The sequence below is a fragment of the Mobula hypostoma genome, chromosome 24 (assembly GCF_963921235.1).
Source record: "Mobula hypostoma chromosome 24, sMobHyp1.1, whole genome shotgun sequence".
Classification (NCBI taxonomy): domain Eukaryota; kingdom Metazoa; phylum Chordata; class Chondrichthyes; order Myliobatiformes; family Myliobatidae; genus Mobula; species Mobula hypostoma.
This window is the reverse complement of record NC_086120.1, coordinates 7,175,475-7,189,526: the sequence shown is the minus strand read 5'-3', so window position 1 is coordinate 7,189,526 and position 14,052 is coordinate 7,175,475. Positions and strand designations below refer to the sequence as shown.

At 39.5% G+C, this 14,052-nt stretch overlaps 1 protein-coding gene across 6 annotated transcripts in view; it reads left to right on the top strand.

Moving 5' to 3' along the window:
* Positions 1 to 14,052, top strand: part of LOC134337533 (dipeptidyl peptidase 9-like) — a 124,386-nt gene that overhangs the window by 84,065 nt on the left and 26,269 nt on the right. For all 6 annotated transcript variants that reach the window (XM_063032630.1, XM_063032629.1, XM_063032631.1 and 3 more), the window contains 4 exons: positions 60 to 237; positions 1,284 to 1,443; positions 6,292 to 6,371; positions 9,614 to 9,766. In XM_063032630.1, the coding sequence (XP_062888700.1) occupies positions 60 to 237; positions 1,284 to 1,443; positions 6,292 to 6,371; positions 9,614 to 9,766 (571 nt within the window). The remainder of the gene's footprint in view (positions 1 to 59; positions 238 to 1,283; positions 1,444 to 6,291; positions 6,372 to 9,613; positions 9,767 to 14,052) is intronic.

The following is a 14,052-nucleotide window of genomic DNA, read 5'->3' as shown; positions in this document are numbered from 1 at the left end:
TTATTCCAATGAAAGCAGTAGTGAATAACTTGTCTCTTCCTCTCTCCTCTTTGTTACAGTGCCTGGGCAGTGTTACTAGATCGCCCTCAACAAAGACTCCATTTAGTACTGATCCCAACTTTATTATTTATTCCGTTAACCAAGGATGAAAATGAACGGATTAAGTTTTTGGAGGCTGTACCAGAAAATGTTCATCCACACATTATTTATGAAGAAATCACTGAGATTTGGATAAATGTAAGTTCATGAAGTTCCTAAGGAATATACTTTCTCAGTAAATGATATATTAGTGTTGGTGAATGGGGTATTTTCTATAAAGAAATCTTCCAGCACTGCATCATTAAGCATCAATGTTTTCTTCTGATCCATATCAACTAAGAATGGAAAATTGACATTCATTTTGTCGGGGACCCCCTAGTAGTTGTACGGGTGTAGAAGTTGAAGAGTAATTTGCGTAGTTACCTTTGTCAGATTAAAAATGTATGGCCAAGAATGAGTACAAAAAGTCCTGAACTAATTAATTAATAATGCTAGCAACAGGCAATTTCTGAATCTCTTCTAAATATGTCTTAGAAATGGAAAATAGTAAAAAGATATCCCATTCGTCAGGATGTAAAACAGCTTGTGATTGATTATTGAAAATTCACTGAAGTCTCTAGTCATTATTAGTTACTAATAATGTTCTTAAATACCAGCAGACAGCTTAAGGTAATTTTTGACCATTTGAAACATATTTTTCTTCATTGAACATGTCATGAATTAATTTGGAATTAACATTTGAGAAGTGATTCAAATAGCTTGAACTTACAAGATTGAATCTAATCGTAATCTTGGTCTGTATAAGTAAGGACAATAAATAAGGAGCCTAGCCTAAGAGGCATAATGGAGGATATCAGATTAAAAATCACTTGGCTACAAGGGTAATTACTCAGTAGATGTTCATGCTTGTTCATTCAAAATATGTCAAAAGATTTTGGCTAAAGTTGGAAGAACAGCTCAGTAAGTGAAGTGTTGCCCTTTTTAAAGCAACAGTACAGTATCAAATAGTAGCAATGTGAGGGTGACTACGTTAAGTTCTTGGAAAGTTGATTACATATGAGGATCAAGGAAACACTTAGGCAGATTATTCAGTGGGCTGAATAGTTAATTGGAATTGGCATTGAGACATTTGTGCACTGTATTTACTTTGGGTGTGGGGTAAATGATCTGTGATTTCATGTTTTCTTGAATTATTACCAGGTGGCTGCTAAGTTGATTAATTGTCATTTCCCTCTTTCTCCAAGGTGCATGACATATTTTATCCCTTTGTACAAACTAGAGATGATGAACTGACTTTTATTTGGGCAAATGAATCACAGACTGGATTCTGCCATTTATATAGAATGACATCAGTTTTGAAACAAGGCTGCTACCAGTGGGCAAAGCAATTTAGTCCAGGTCCAGGTGAGTTGTTACTCTTTTTCTTCAACTATTTATCTTGTGTTACAACTTTAAGCATGCCATATTGAGGAACTGTTGAAGGATATTTGGTTTTGTTTGTGGTGTCTTTAGGTTAAAGTGCGATTGCCGGGTACTGAGTAAACTTGTAGTGCACTTTTATGCTTGTCTGGATTAGTATGTTTATTTCTGCTTTCCTTAGCAAACATGCCCCTGATTAGTTTTAGGCTTTGACCATTAGAAATGGTCAGTGTTATGGTCACATTAGATCTCAGCAGCTAACTGAGAATGTGGAGGTATCTTCATTGGTTTCATAGAATGTCCTTATTTCAGTCCATATCTGGTTCATTCCCTCAGTTCTTTTTCTAATACATTGATGAATCAACTTTTCTATTGATCTCTATTTGGCTCTCACCTTCACATGGTTCATTTCTGGCTCTTCCCCTTGTAGCTCTATCTCCATCTTGAGAGATAGATTAGTGACAAACATTCATTACGAGCCCACAGCTATCTCAACTGTGCCTCTTTCCTCTCTGTCCGTCTCCTGCACTCATTCTCTCTGTTTCTGATGTACTTGCTCTGATGATATATTTTGCATAGTTATCTCTGAGATATCTTCCTATTCCTTTCATGGTGGTTTCCTTTTCACCACCTTTAAATGGTAGCTCATCCACCTCCACACTGCTGTCTTCAACACTTTCCTTCTCTCCCTAACCACCTGTACGTTTGCTTGGTTCTAGAAGTAGTGTTTTTTTACTGTCTTTTAAGAACTACAAAAAGCACATTTTGAATGCTGGAAATTAAAATTTTAAAAAGAACAAGCCAAATTGATTTACGGTAATATCTATGGAGAGGGAAAGGTAATATTTTAATAATTGATCTGTCATCAGAAAGGGGTTGTTGACTCAGAACATTAAAAATGAAGTGGAGACAGCCATTTCGTGCATTGTGCATCTGGGACAGAGATCTCCCTGGAAGTATGGCAAGGGTCTCTGAAATTTATAGCCAGATAATTTAAATAACAGACCTATAAATTGTACAGTGTCTTTAAAAAGTATTCAACCCCACAAATATTTTCACATTTTTCTGTCTCATTTTTTAAATTTAAAATATATTGAAGTAGGTTTTTTTGAGCTTACAAATAAAATATTGTGTATCGTATCAAATCAAAATTTAAAAGAAACAAAACCCTGTCAACAATTTACTAAAAATTAAAAACCAAAATTGTGAGGCTGAAAAAGTATTCATCCCCTCTGTAATTACTGTATTAACTTTCCTCAAGTGCAATATACTATATTACCTTACCAAGTCACCCAATTTGTTGTAGAAAATTGCAGGATCACCTGTTTTTTAATGCATTCATAAGAATAAATACACCCTCTTTCTGTATGGCCCAACAGTATGGTAGATTTTCATCAGACCAAACCAAAATTAAGACAAAAGAGCATTCAAGACATGTCAGGGAAATGGTAATAGTGAAGCACAGTTCTCGGAAGAGGGTACCAGACCATCTCAACGACACTTAACATACCTTGTAGTCCATCATGAAAAAGTGGGAAAAAGTATGTAATCACAGCTACACTGCCTAAGTCAGGCTGCCCATCTAAACGTAGTCACCAGAGAAGATTGGCACTTGTGAGAGAGATGCCAACAGTCACTCAGACTGATTGCACAAGTCAGTGGCTGTAACGGGAGATGAAGTTCTTGGCTTCACCATCTCTAAGACCTTGCACAAAAAGTGCATTTGTGAAAGAGTAGCAAGGAAGGAGACCTGGTTTTAAGAACAAAAGCATATTCTTGCCCTTAATGGTTTTACAAAGCATCACTTGGAAGATACTGTAAAGATGTGGAAAATGGTCTAGTAGTTGGGTGAGACTAAAGTGGAACTTTTTAGCCTCAATGCTAAGTGATGCACGTGGCATAAATCTAATACTGCACATCAGCCAGGCACCACGATTCCTACTGTAAAGGTTGGTGAAAGTAGCATCATAGTGTAAAGATGCTTTTCAGAAGCAGGGACTAGAAATCAGTTCAGAATTGATAGGAAGATGAATGCTGCTAAATACAGTGAGATCCTGGATAAAAACTACTAGCCCCTGCCAGAAAGCTTTAACTAGAGAGGAAGTTAATCTTTCTGCAGGGCGACAACCCAAAGCACACTGCCAGAGCAACCACAGGTGACTTCAAATGAAGAAAATTGATATCCTTGATTGGCCCAGTCAGAGTCCTGACCTTAACTTAGTCAAACATCTCGAGCAAGACCTCAAGATTGCTGTTCACCACTGCTGCCCAACTAACATAGCTTAGCTTGAACAGTTTTGCAAGGAGGGATGTTCATATCTTGCTCCATTTCGTTGTGCAAAGCTAATACAGACTTATCCAAAAAGACCTCTGGCTGTAATAGCTGCGAGTTCAACTAAGTACTGAGCAATGGCGGATGAATACTTTCGAACTGCTGACATTTCAGTTTTTGAAAATCTTGTTTTTTCATGCTTTACAATTTTCTGCTTTTGGGCTCTACCATGGGGGTGGGGGAAGGAGCATGTGAATGACAAATAAAAATTCTCAGTTAAATTGATCAAAATCCCTGGTTGTTGTACTCATTTATGTGAACAAAGGGTTGGGGGCTGAATACTTTTACTAGGGACTGTACATTGGGTAACTATTCTACATTAGTTTCGCTTGAGTATCTTTCAGCTCTGTGTGATGCATTGATTGGAATAACGGGTCAGACACCAGAAGTTGGAAAATATACTTGTTTCTAATAAAGTAAAAGTCATTTGAATGAGCTGGAAATTAGTCCAGTGTAACAAGATTCAAGATTCAAAGATTCAAAAAACTTTATTGTCATTCTAACCATACATCAGTTCTGCAGGGCAGAATGAGACAGCGTTTTCCAGGAGCAGAGCAATCATAACATAACAAACGCAACACTGAATAATAAACATAACGATAAATAGTAAAACACAACAGCCACATGTCAGTTAAAATCAAGTTATAAGTGTCTAGTGCAAGTTAAAAGTGTCCAAAGCAGAGTCAGATAGAGCAGCTATTTAGCAGTCTGACTGCCTGTGGGAGGAAGCTGTTTAGTAGCCTTGTGGTTGTAGTTTTGATGCTCCTGTAACGTTTGCCTGATGGCAGAAGAACAAACAGTTCATGGAGAGGGTGTGAGGGGTCTTTAATGATGTACCGTGTCTTCTGGAGGCATCGACTCTGAAAGAGGTCTTGGACAAAAGGTAGGGAAACCCCAATAACCTTCTCTGCTCCCCTAACCACCCTCTGCAAGGCTTTTCTGTCGATAGCACTGCAGCTGGAGTACCAGGTAGTGATACAAAAGGTCAGCACACTCTCAACCACGCCTCTGTAGAATGTAGTTAAGATGCTAGTGGGGAGTGATGCTTGTTTAAGCTTCCTCAGAAAGTGCAATCTCTGCTGGGCCCATTTCACAATCCCAGTGGTGTTCCTGGACCAGGTGAGATTGTCCGAGATCTGCACCCCAAGGAACTTGATGTTTTCCACTCTCTCCACTGTGGAGCCGCTGATGCTGAGGGGCGTGTGCTCAGGCTGAGACTATCTGAAATCGACGATCATCTCCTTGGTTTTGGTGACATTAAGCATCAAGTTGTTATCCCTGCACCAGCTCTCTAGGTGTTTGACCTCCTCCCTGTACACTGTTTCATCATTTTTGCTGATGAGCCCCACCACTGTGGTATCATTAGCAAACTTAATGATCAGGTTCTTCTTGAATCTGGCTGCACAGTCATATGTTAGCAGTGTAAACAGCAATGGGCTAAGCACACAGCCTTGTGGGGATCCAGTGCTCAGTGTGATGGAGTCAGAGATGTTCCTGCCAACACGGACTGACTGTGGTCTCTCTGTCAAGAAATCCAGAATCCAGCGACACATGGCAGTGTTAAGGCCAAGCAGCGACAGTTTCTCCACTAGTCTCTGCGGGATGATGGTATTGAACACTGAACTGAAATCAATGTACAGGATTCTGGCATAAGTGTCTTTGTTGTCCAAGTGAGAGAGAACTGTGTGCAGTGTGTGAAGTGTGGTGGATACTGCGTCCTCCGTAGAGCGATTTGGACGCTAAGCAAACTGTAGAGGATCCAGCGATGAGGGGAGGCTGGCTGTGATATGAGGCTTGACAAGCTGTTCAAAACATTTCATCACTATGGGGGTCAGGGCAACAGGACGGTAATCATTCAGACAGGCTACAACTGATTTCTTTGCTACAGGGATGATTGTGGAGGTTTTGAAGCATCTGGGGTCAATGGCTTGACTAAGGGAGATGTTGGAAATGTCTGTCAGGACATCTGCTAATACATCAGCACATCCCTTGAGCACACGTCCAGGGATGTTGTCGGGACCTCCCGCTTTCCGTGGGTTGACCCTGGCAAGGATCCTCTGTGTTTGCTCTGGATCAATGATTGGAGCTGGCTGGTCAGATGGTAAAAAGGGACTGGCTCTCCCCCTTGCTGTAGTGTTTGATGCTTCGAAGTGTGCAAATAAATTGTTGAGCCTGTCTGGTAGAGTCTGCCTGGAACAATTACTAACGTAGCCAAAAAGGTGACTTTGAACAAATTACTGTTAGGGCAACAGCATTTCAGAGAAGGGGCATTTTTATACATTTGGTTATTTTTAAAAGTGCTGTGGATTGTCCATTGTGAAATTAATCTCAAGCTTCAATTTAAATTTTTGTGTCTTATATTCAATTTCTTTCTTGGAGTGGAAACATTATAGATCATTTGTTGTTGTGCCTTAATTTTTTTTCTCTCTCTGCTGACTACTTTGTGTAATATTGTTTGATGTGCAACTGCTTTCAACTAATTATTACCTCATTATTTTCAGATGATTTTAAATGCCCAATCAAAGAGGAGGTTGCACTAACTAGTGGTGAATGGGAGGTGCTTGCAAGGCATGGCTCAAGGGTAAGCTTGCATTGGATGGGTTGTGAAGCCAAATGACTTTGCTAATGAGTATGATGCTGAGGCACTGAATTAGTTATAAACTACATGCCATTATGTTGTCCAAGGGAAGGGCATTAGGACCCATACAGCTTGGCACCGGTGTCGTTGCAGAGCAATGTGTGGTTAAGTTCCTTGCTCAAGAACACAACACTCTGCCTCAGCCAAGGCTCGAACTAGCGACCTTCAGATCACTAGACGAATGCCTTAACCACTTGGAGAGGGGAGACTTGCAGCATGGGCAATTGCCAGTCTTCCATACAACCTTGCTCAGGCCTGTGCCCTGGAAACCTTCCAAGGCACAAATCCATGGTCTCACGAGATTAATGGATGCCTATATAACATGCCATTATAATTAGACTTTAACCCCAAAGTATTTTCCTTCATCTGTTGAAGCTTTTGGCTTCTACTTATGTAATGTTGCAACTAATCAGATTATTTCAAGTAATCATTGTTCACTTAATCTTAGCAACATATCACACAGATAAAACCTATTGTGTCTGCTCAATTTGGGAAGAAAAAATTTAGTCTCATTCCTAACTCTTAGTTTATATCCTTGTGGGTGATACCTTTCCAAGTGCCTTTGCAGTGATATTTAAATACTGTGGTAGTTTCTGCCTCGGCCATCGACTTTGCAAGCAGTCAATTGGATATAAACAACTCCTCTCTTCTATCCACCTATAGCCTTTTAAACAATACCAAGTTATTGGCTGTAAGGCCAAAAAGGGGCTTCCTGTTGTTTAATTTTGTAAACTTAACATCTTTACATCCTGTATTCTTAAAAAAATGATATCCAGCCAGTCCTGCTTTATAAGTCAACTTCTGCTCTGTTAAATGTATTTTATACCATCTTTTGTACAATCACACCATCTTCATGAAATGTGATAACCAAAATTACATCAGTAATCAAACTGAGGCTACCTGGTGTTTTATTCAATTCTAGCATTACCTTTGAGGTGTTATGTATTATGTATGGCCAAATAAAGGCAAGATTCCATATGTTTCTGCACCTATCTTCTCTACAAACCACAAGGATCTGTGGACATGTACTCCAAGGTTTATTTGTTTCTCTACGTTTACCCCTTTTCTCCATTTCCCAATTTACCACCTCAAAGGGAAGAAAGGTCTTTATTTATTCCACTTCCTACTTGTCTGCCCACTTTATTTGTTGAATGATGCTTTCTTGCAGTCTACAGCTGTCCTCCCCATTGTCAACCACATGGCCAATTGTTTTACCATTTAAAGCATCGTAATCATGCATTGCTGTGTTATTGATGTATACCACAAAATGTAAGGCCCCAAGCATTGAACCATTTTACCCCACTGATAAAGGCTTTCCAGTCAGTAAAACATAATCATTATGCCTTGATGCTGATCGCTGACCCAGTCTTGCACTCAAGTTGCCACTTTGCTTTGAATTCCAGAGACTTCTGCTTATCTGATCTATCTGTCATGAGAGTTGTTATATATCTTGTTTAACAGTCCATGTGGACTGCATTAAATGGACTGTTGTGAACTTATTTTACCAAATCCATATTGACTGGCCTGAAGGTAATCTGTGCCTCTGTAATGACTTTAAACTGCCCCTCCATCTTGTGTTTGGCTGATTGGTCATTATTTATTATTTCTGTCTCACCCTTTTCAAACAAATGTGTCATGTTCGCAGCTCTCAGAACTTCTGCTATTTCCTCTGCTGCTTTTCTGAAGAGTCCAGGATATAAATTATGCTGAGCCCCTTAACATTTCCTCTTTGTTTATCATATCTAATACTTTATAACCTCCCTCTTCAACTGCAGTGCCTGTATTGAACCCTGTTATAAAGACCAACACAGTTTTATCTGTAACCATACCAAATGTATTCAGCCACAGGATAGTTGATGTCCAATAATGCATATCTTTTTTATAAACCCACCTCCATGCAATTTACTTGTGTACTTTTGATGCAAATAGGAAATGATATACAAATGAAGAAAAATAAGGGACTGGGAGTCTATTGACAATGAAAGGACACCCTTTAAACATAAGCAGTGAGCATATGAGAATTGAAAGGATAATTCTTTGACAATGCCAGTTACACATAACTGAAAATTGCATTTTTTTTCCTTTGTGATGTTGGGCACTACATTATAGAAGACATAAAGAGCAGTGTAAACTTACTTACAGATTTCCAAAAAGGTCAATAATTTTAAGGAGAAATGCAGATGAGGCAATTGTACTGACCTTGTTTTCACCCCAGCTGAGGTCAACTAACTGCACAAACCGCCAACAGAGAATGTAAACAGTTTAGCTCTATATAAAGCTTGATTGGTTCACTAAAATGTTTTGAGCATTTCATGTAAACAATATTTTCAGTTTCTGATGTCCGATATCAAACTAAGATACTTTTAGTTGTAGGACTTAAATTGCTATCAACATTATTACCATCTGTGTTTGCTCCTTGTAGGTTTATCAAAAATAATTTACAGTTGATAGCTCAAGCTGAAACTTTAGAGAACTGTCTGTTTACATAAGACTATCCATCCTTTTGAACGTGCATGCTTATTGATTACCATTTTTTTTATCTTTCAAGATTTTTCTTCTCATTTGAAGGAATTGGTTGTTTGCTCCAATAGCTCAGGTCACCTTGATAATGGGAAAGTTGGTAGTAACTAATGGAGATTTGTTTTTTCTCAAAATCAGTCCTCGAGAACCTGCCACATCATTGCTTTTAGCAAGTATTACTGGGTAGCGGCTCAGAGCTGAAGGCCAGGGTGGTTTCTCACCCAATTGAACTAAGCATTATTCCTGTCTGAGCCTTGGTTACAGACAAGTGAATCAAAGAAATCATTGCATTTGAGTTTCCTGGTTCTTTTACTTGAAATTAGCAATACACAGAGGCAATGTGACCATAGGAGCGTAGAATGTTTATGACCTAAGAACATTCACATGATAATTTCTTGAATTATTTAAAAACTCTTAATAGCCGTTGGTTACATCTAGAGAGATTGTTTTGAGCTGTGCAATAGGTGGGTGAAGTACAAATCATTTACAGATGTGTTACACAAGAAGAAATGATGTCTTGAACTACCACTGAATAGTAAAACAGGAATATTGTGGGATTTCCTGTGAAAACTTTTTAGTATAAACACAATGCTGCTTTAAAACTCTGTTCCTAACTTAATAATGCCTTAATCATTGATACTGTTTGTGCTTCTTATGTTTTCTAGATCTGGGTGAATGAGGCCACAAAGTTAGTTTATTTCCAAGCTACGAAGGACACTCCATTAGAGCATCATCTCTATGTGGTAAATTATGAATCTCCAGGGGAAATAGTTCAACTAACGAAAGCTGGCTTCTCACATAGCTGCTCAGTGAGTCAGGTGTGTGTTTTTACTTCTGGATACTTAGGAAATGGTGTAGAAAATTAAAATAATTAGGCTCTTATTTCAACAAATAGCAAAAAGGGAATGATCAGTTTATTAGCTCATGCAGTAAAAATGTGGGGGCTGAACTAGATGGGCATACTGATTTGGAAAACGCTGTAATTATTATACTAGTTCTGGAAGTCATTAAAAAATTAGATACCTTAAAATATAATTTAATTTGTATGGATTATGCAATCAGATGAAAGTATTGCACAGATTTATTTTAAACTGATGATCATATTGCTGTAATTCCTGATTCCCTGGAGCTCCTTCAATCCACATTTTCTGATGTCTCCCTTTATCAGCATTAGTAATGCCCAATGCAGTGTGCCCTCACCTCAGTTCTTGAGTAGAGAAGATTAATTTGTGCTCTGTTTTATAGTTAGCATTCCTCATTACTGATATTATGAGGGTCAAGGTTCAAATTCTGATGAAGCTACTGTTTCTTAGATCATTTGTATTGTTACAAGAAAGCATAGACATTTTCTCAAATGCATTCAGATTGGCGGTGTTTGTAGCACAAGATCAGGTTTAAATGACTCCTGCATTAAATTTTTTTAAAATGAAGACAATGTACATGCATTCAGAGCAACACACACAAAATGCTGTAGGAACTCAACAGCCAGGCAGCATCTATGGAGCTGAATAAGCAATTGACATTTTGGGCCTAGACCCTTCATCAGGACAGGAAAGGAAGGGGAAGAAACCTGATTAAGAAGGTGGGAGGATGGAGTACAAGCTGGAAGGTGACTGCAAAAAGCAGTATTTCCCAGTGGCTAACCATTTTAATTCTAATCCCCACTTCCATTCCGATACGTTGGTTCATGGTCTCCCTACTTCCATGATGAGGCCGCCCTCAGGTTGGAAAAGCAACGCTTCATATTCTGTCTGGGTACCCTCCAGCCTGATAGCACGAATATTGACTCATCTTGCTTTTGGTAATTTCTCCCCCCCCCCCACCCCTTTTTTCCCATTCCTAATTCTGGCTTCCCTTTTAGCCCTCCTCTTCTCCCCTGTTCATCACCTCCCTCTGGTGCCTCTCCTTCTCTTCCTCTCCTATCAGATTCCTCTGTCAGCCCTTTCTGCCTATCACCTTCCAGCTTCTCACCTAATCCCACCCATCCACCTTCCCCTCACCTGGTTTCACCTATCACCTGCAATCTTCTACTGCTTCCCTTCCCCGCTCTTTCATATTCTGGCTTCTTCCTCCTTCCTTTCCAGCCCTGATGAATGGTCTCAGCCCAAAACGTCAACTGCTTATTTCTAGCAACGCACACAAAATGCTGAAGGAACTCAGTGGGCCACGCAACGTCGATAGAAAAAGGTACAGTCGATGTTTCGAGTCAAAACGTCAGGCCCTTCAGTCCTACAGAAGGGTCTGGGCTGAAACGTCGACTGTACTCTTTTTCCATAGTTGCTGCCTGACTTGCTGAGTTCCCCCAGCATTTTGTGTGTGTTATTTGGATTTCCAGCATCTACAGATTTTCTCTTGCTTGTAACTGCTTATTCCTCTCTGATCTGCTGAGTTCCTCCAGCATTTTGTGAGTGTCGCACTGGATTTCCACCATCTGTGATATCTCATGTTTATTTACATACATTTATTTGTTTGCAGAAAGTTACTTAAGTTTTCTCTTCGAGTCTCCAGTTGTTGTTTCCCCTCTGAAATTTCCCATGATAAGATTATGTCAGGCTGTTGCTTATTGATCATAACTCAGCATTCAGTGCCATCACCCCTTCAGTACTAAACAATAAGCTTCAAAACTTGGGCCACTGTATCTACAACTTATCCTTGACTTCCTTATTGGCAGACCACAACCAGTGCAAATCAGAAATAACATCTCCTCTTCACTGACAGTCTGCAATGGTGCACCCCAAGGATGCATGCTTAGCCTCTACTCTCTCTACACCCATGACTGTGTGGCAAACACCATCTATAAATTCTCAATGACACAGAATCTCATGTGGTGACAAGGACGCTTACAGGAGTGACATTGCTTGGCTAGTGGACTGCTGACACAACAACAACCTTGTACTCATCATCAGTAAAACCAAGGAATTGATTGTGGACTTCAGGAAGGATAAGTTGAGGGAATGTACGCACCAGTCTTTATAGAGTGATCAGCAGTGGAAAGGGTGAGCAGTTTCAAGTTCCTGGGTGATCGGTGCAATTACAAAGAAGGCACATCAACCACTTTATTTCATTAGGAATTTGAAGAGATTTGGTATGTCATGAAAGACTAGTAAATTCAGGTTGCATCACCATCTGGTATGGAGTTGTCACTACACAGGATCAGAAAATAAATGCAAAGGGTTGTAATCTCAGCCAGCTCCTGTATGGGCATTAGCCTCCCCACCATTGAGGACAACTTCAAAAGGCGATGGCTCAAAAAGACAGCATCCATCATTAAGGACCTTCACCACCCAAGATTTTGGCAAGTCCGATCATTTGGCTGTATCTACCTACAGTCAGTACCTAAACAGCAAGCTCCAGAAATCAAGACAACCAAGATGTGGTCCCAGGAAGCCAAGGAACAATTACAGGATTGCCTTGAGTCAGTGGACTGGGCCGTGTTCAAGAAGGTATCTGAGGATCTGAATGAATAAATTAGACTTTATTAAGACAGCTGTGGATGAGTGTGTCCCCACAAAATCATTCAGAGTTTTCCCTAATCAGAAGCCCTGGATGAACAATGAAAACTGGAACCAACTCAGAGCCAGATCAGAAGCCTTCAAGTCTGGAGATCAAGAATGCTAGAAGAGGTACAGATATGATCTCTGGAGAGCCATCTCATGGGCAAAGTAGAGATTCTGGAATAGACTGGAATTAACAAGGGATGCTTGACCGCTATGGCAGGGTTTGAATGCCATAACCTCCTACAAAGCTAAATCTTGTGACACAGGGGAGTGCGGAGCTTTGCTTCCAGATAAGCTCAATGCTTGGCTTTGACCACCAGAACAAGTGGAAACATTTCGCACCTTGGTCTCAGTATCTGAAGATGACCATGGGCTACCTTCAAGAGAGTGAATCCAAGGAGAGCAACTGGTCCAGACAGAGTACTTGGCCAAGTACTGAAGACCTGTGCCAACCAACTGGATGGTGTATTCATGGGTATCTTCAACCTCTTGTTCTGGCAGTGTGTTGTACCCACCTGCTTCAAGCAGGCTTCAGTTGTATGGGTGCCAAAGAAGAGCAGGCGGTAACTTGTCTAAATGACAAAAGTGAAAACAGTTCTCTACAAAGTGATATAAATTAATTACAAATATAAAACACAAAATAATTGATTGTCTAACTATTCAGCCCCCTTTAATATGTTACACCAAATCATCATTGTTGCAGCCAATTGGTTTTAGAAATCACATACTGTAATTAGTTAAATGGAGTCAGTGATGATAAACCTGATTTTGATTCTGATTAAAAGGAAGAGGACCTAGTACTCATCCCTGGGAACAGCACCAGTTGCATTTTATCTCTTTGACTTCCTATTTATTCATCTCCAGTTTTTGTTTCCTGCTTCCTAACTTGCTTCTGAGACCAATAGTTACCTCCAATTTAATACCTTATTTTTGTTGCTTTTGTGCAATTTTGCCATATACCTTCCATCTTTGAGTTGATCCTTTATCTACCTTTTCAAAAAATACATGCTTATTGAGCATGACTTGCCTTTACAAATCTGAGCTGGTCAGAGGCGTTCAGCAATAATTTTTTAATTTGATTCTAGTAATGGATTTTTAAAGTCTCTCCATAATTGATTTCAGACCATTTGGCATGTAATTGTTAATGTTTCCTTATGATGAAGTGTGATATTTACTGTGTTTAAATCCAGATTATTTCTGAATTGAGAGTTTTGGAAAAGGTGACAGGTAGAGGAGGGGAAGGAATGATTCCAAGGGTTATGAAAAATGTATAATTTTCAGACTTTTTTTTTAATACCTTGAGGCAGAAAGCAGGGATTTCTGCGATTTGTCTGTATTTTTCCTTCACCATCTGTGACTAACCTTGAACATAACATTACTTCTGCTTTACACTATTTTTTAAAATTTTCTCTGGATATCAGTAGCTGGCTAGCATATTCCAGGTCCAGATTTATTTGTGGTATTGGTACCTTAGAAAGATTAAGGTGATGACATTTTGATTCAGTCCAAGCTACCCATAAGTAAGCTGTCGGTAAAAATGCCATTGATTATTATTGGCTCATCCTCTGCAAGCTTCTGTATATCTGTCAGTGAAAGGGAGAAACAAA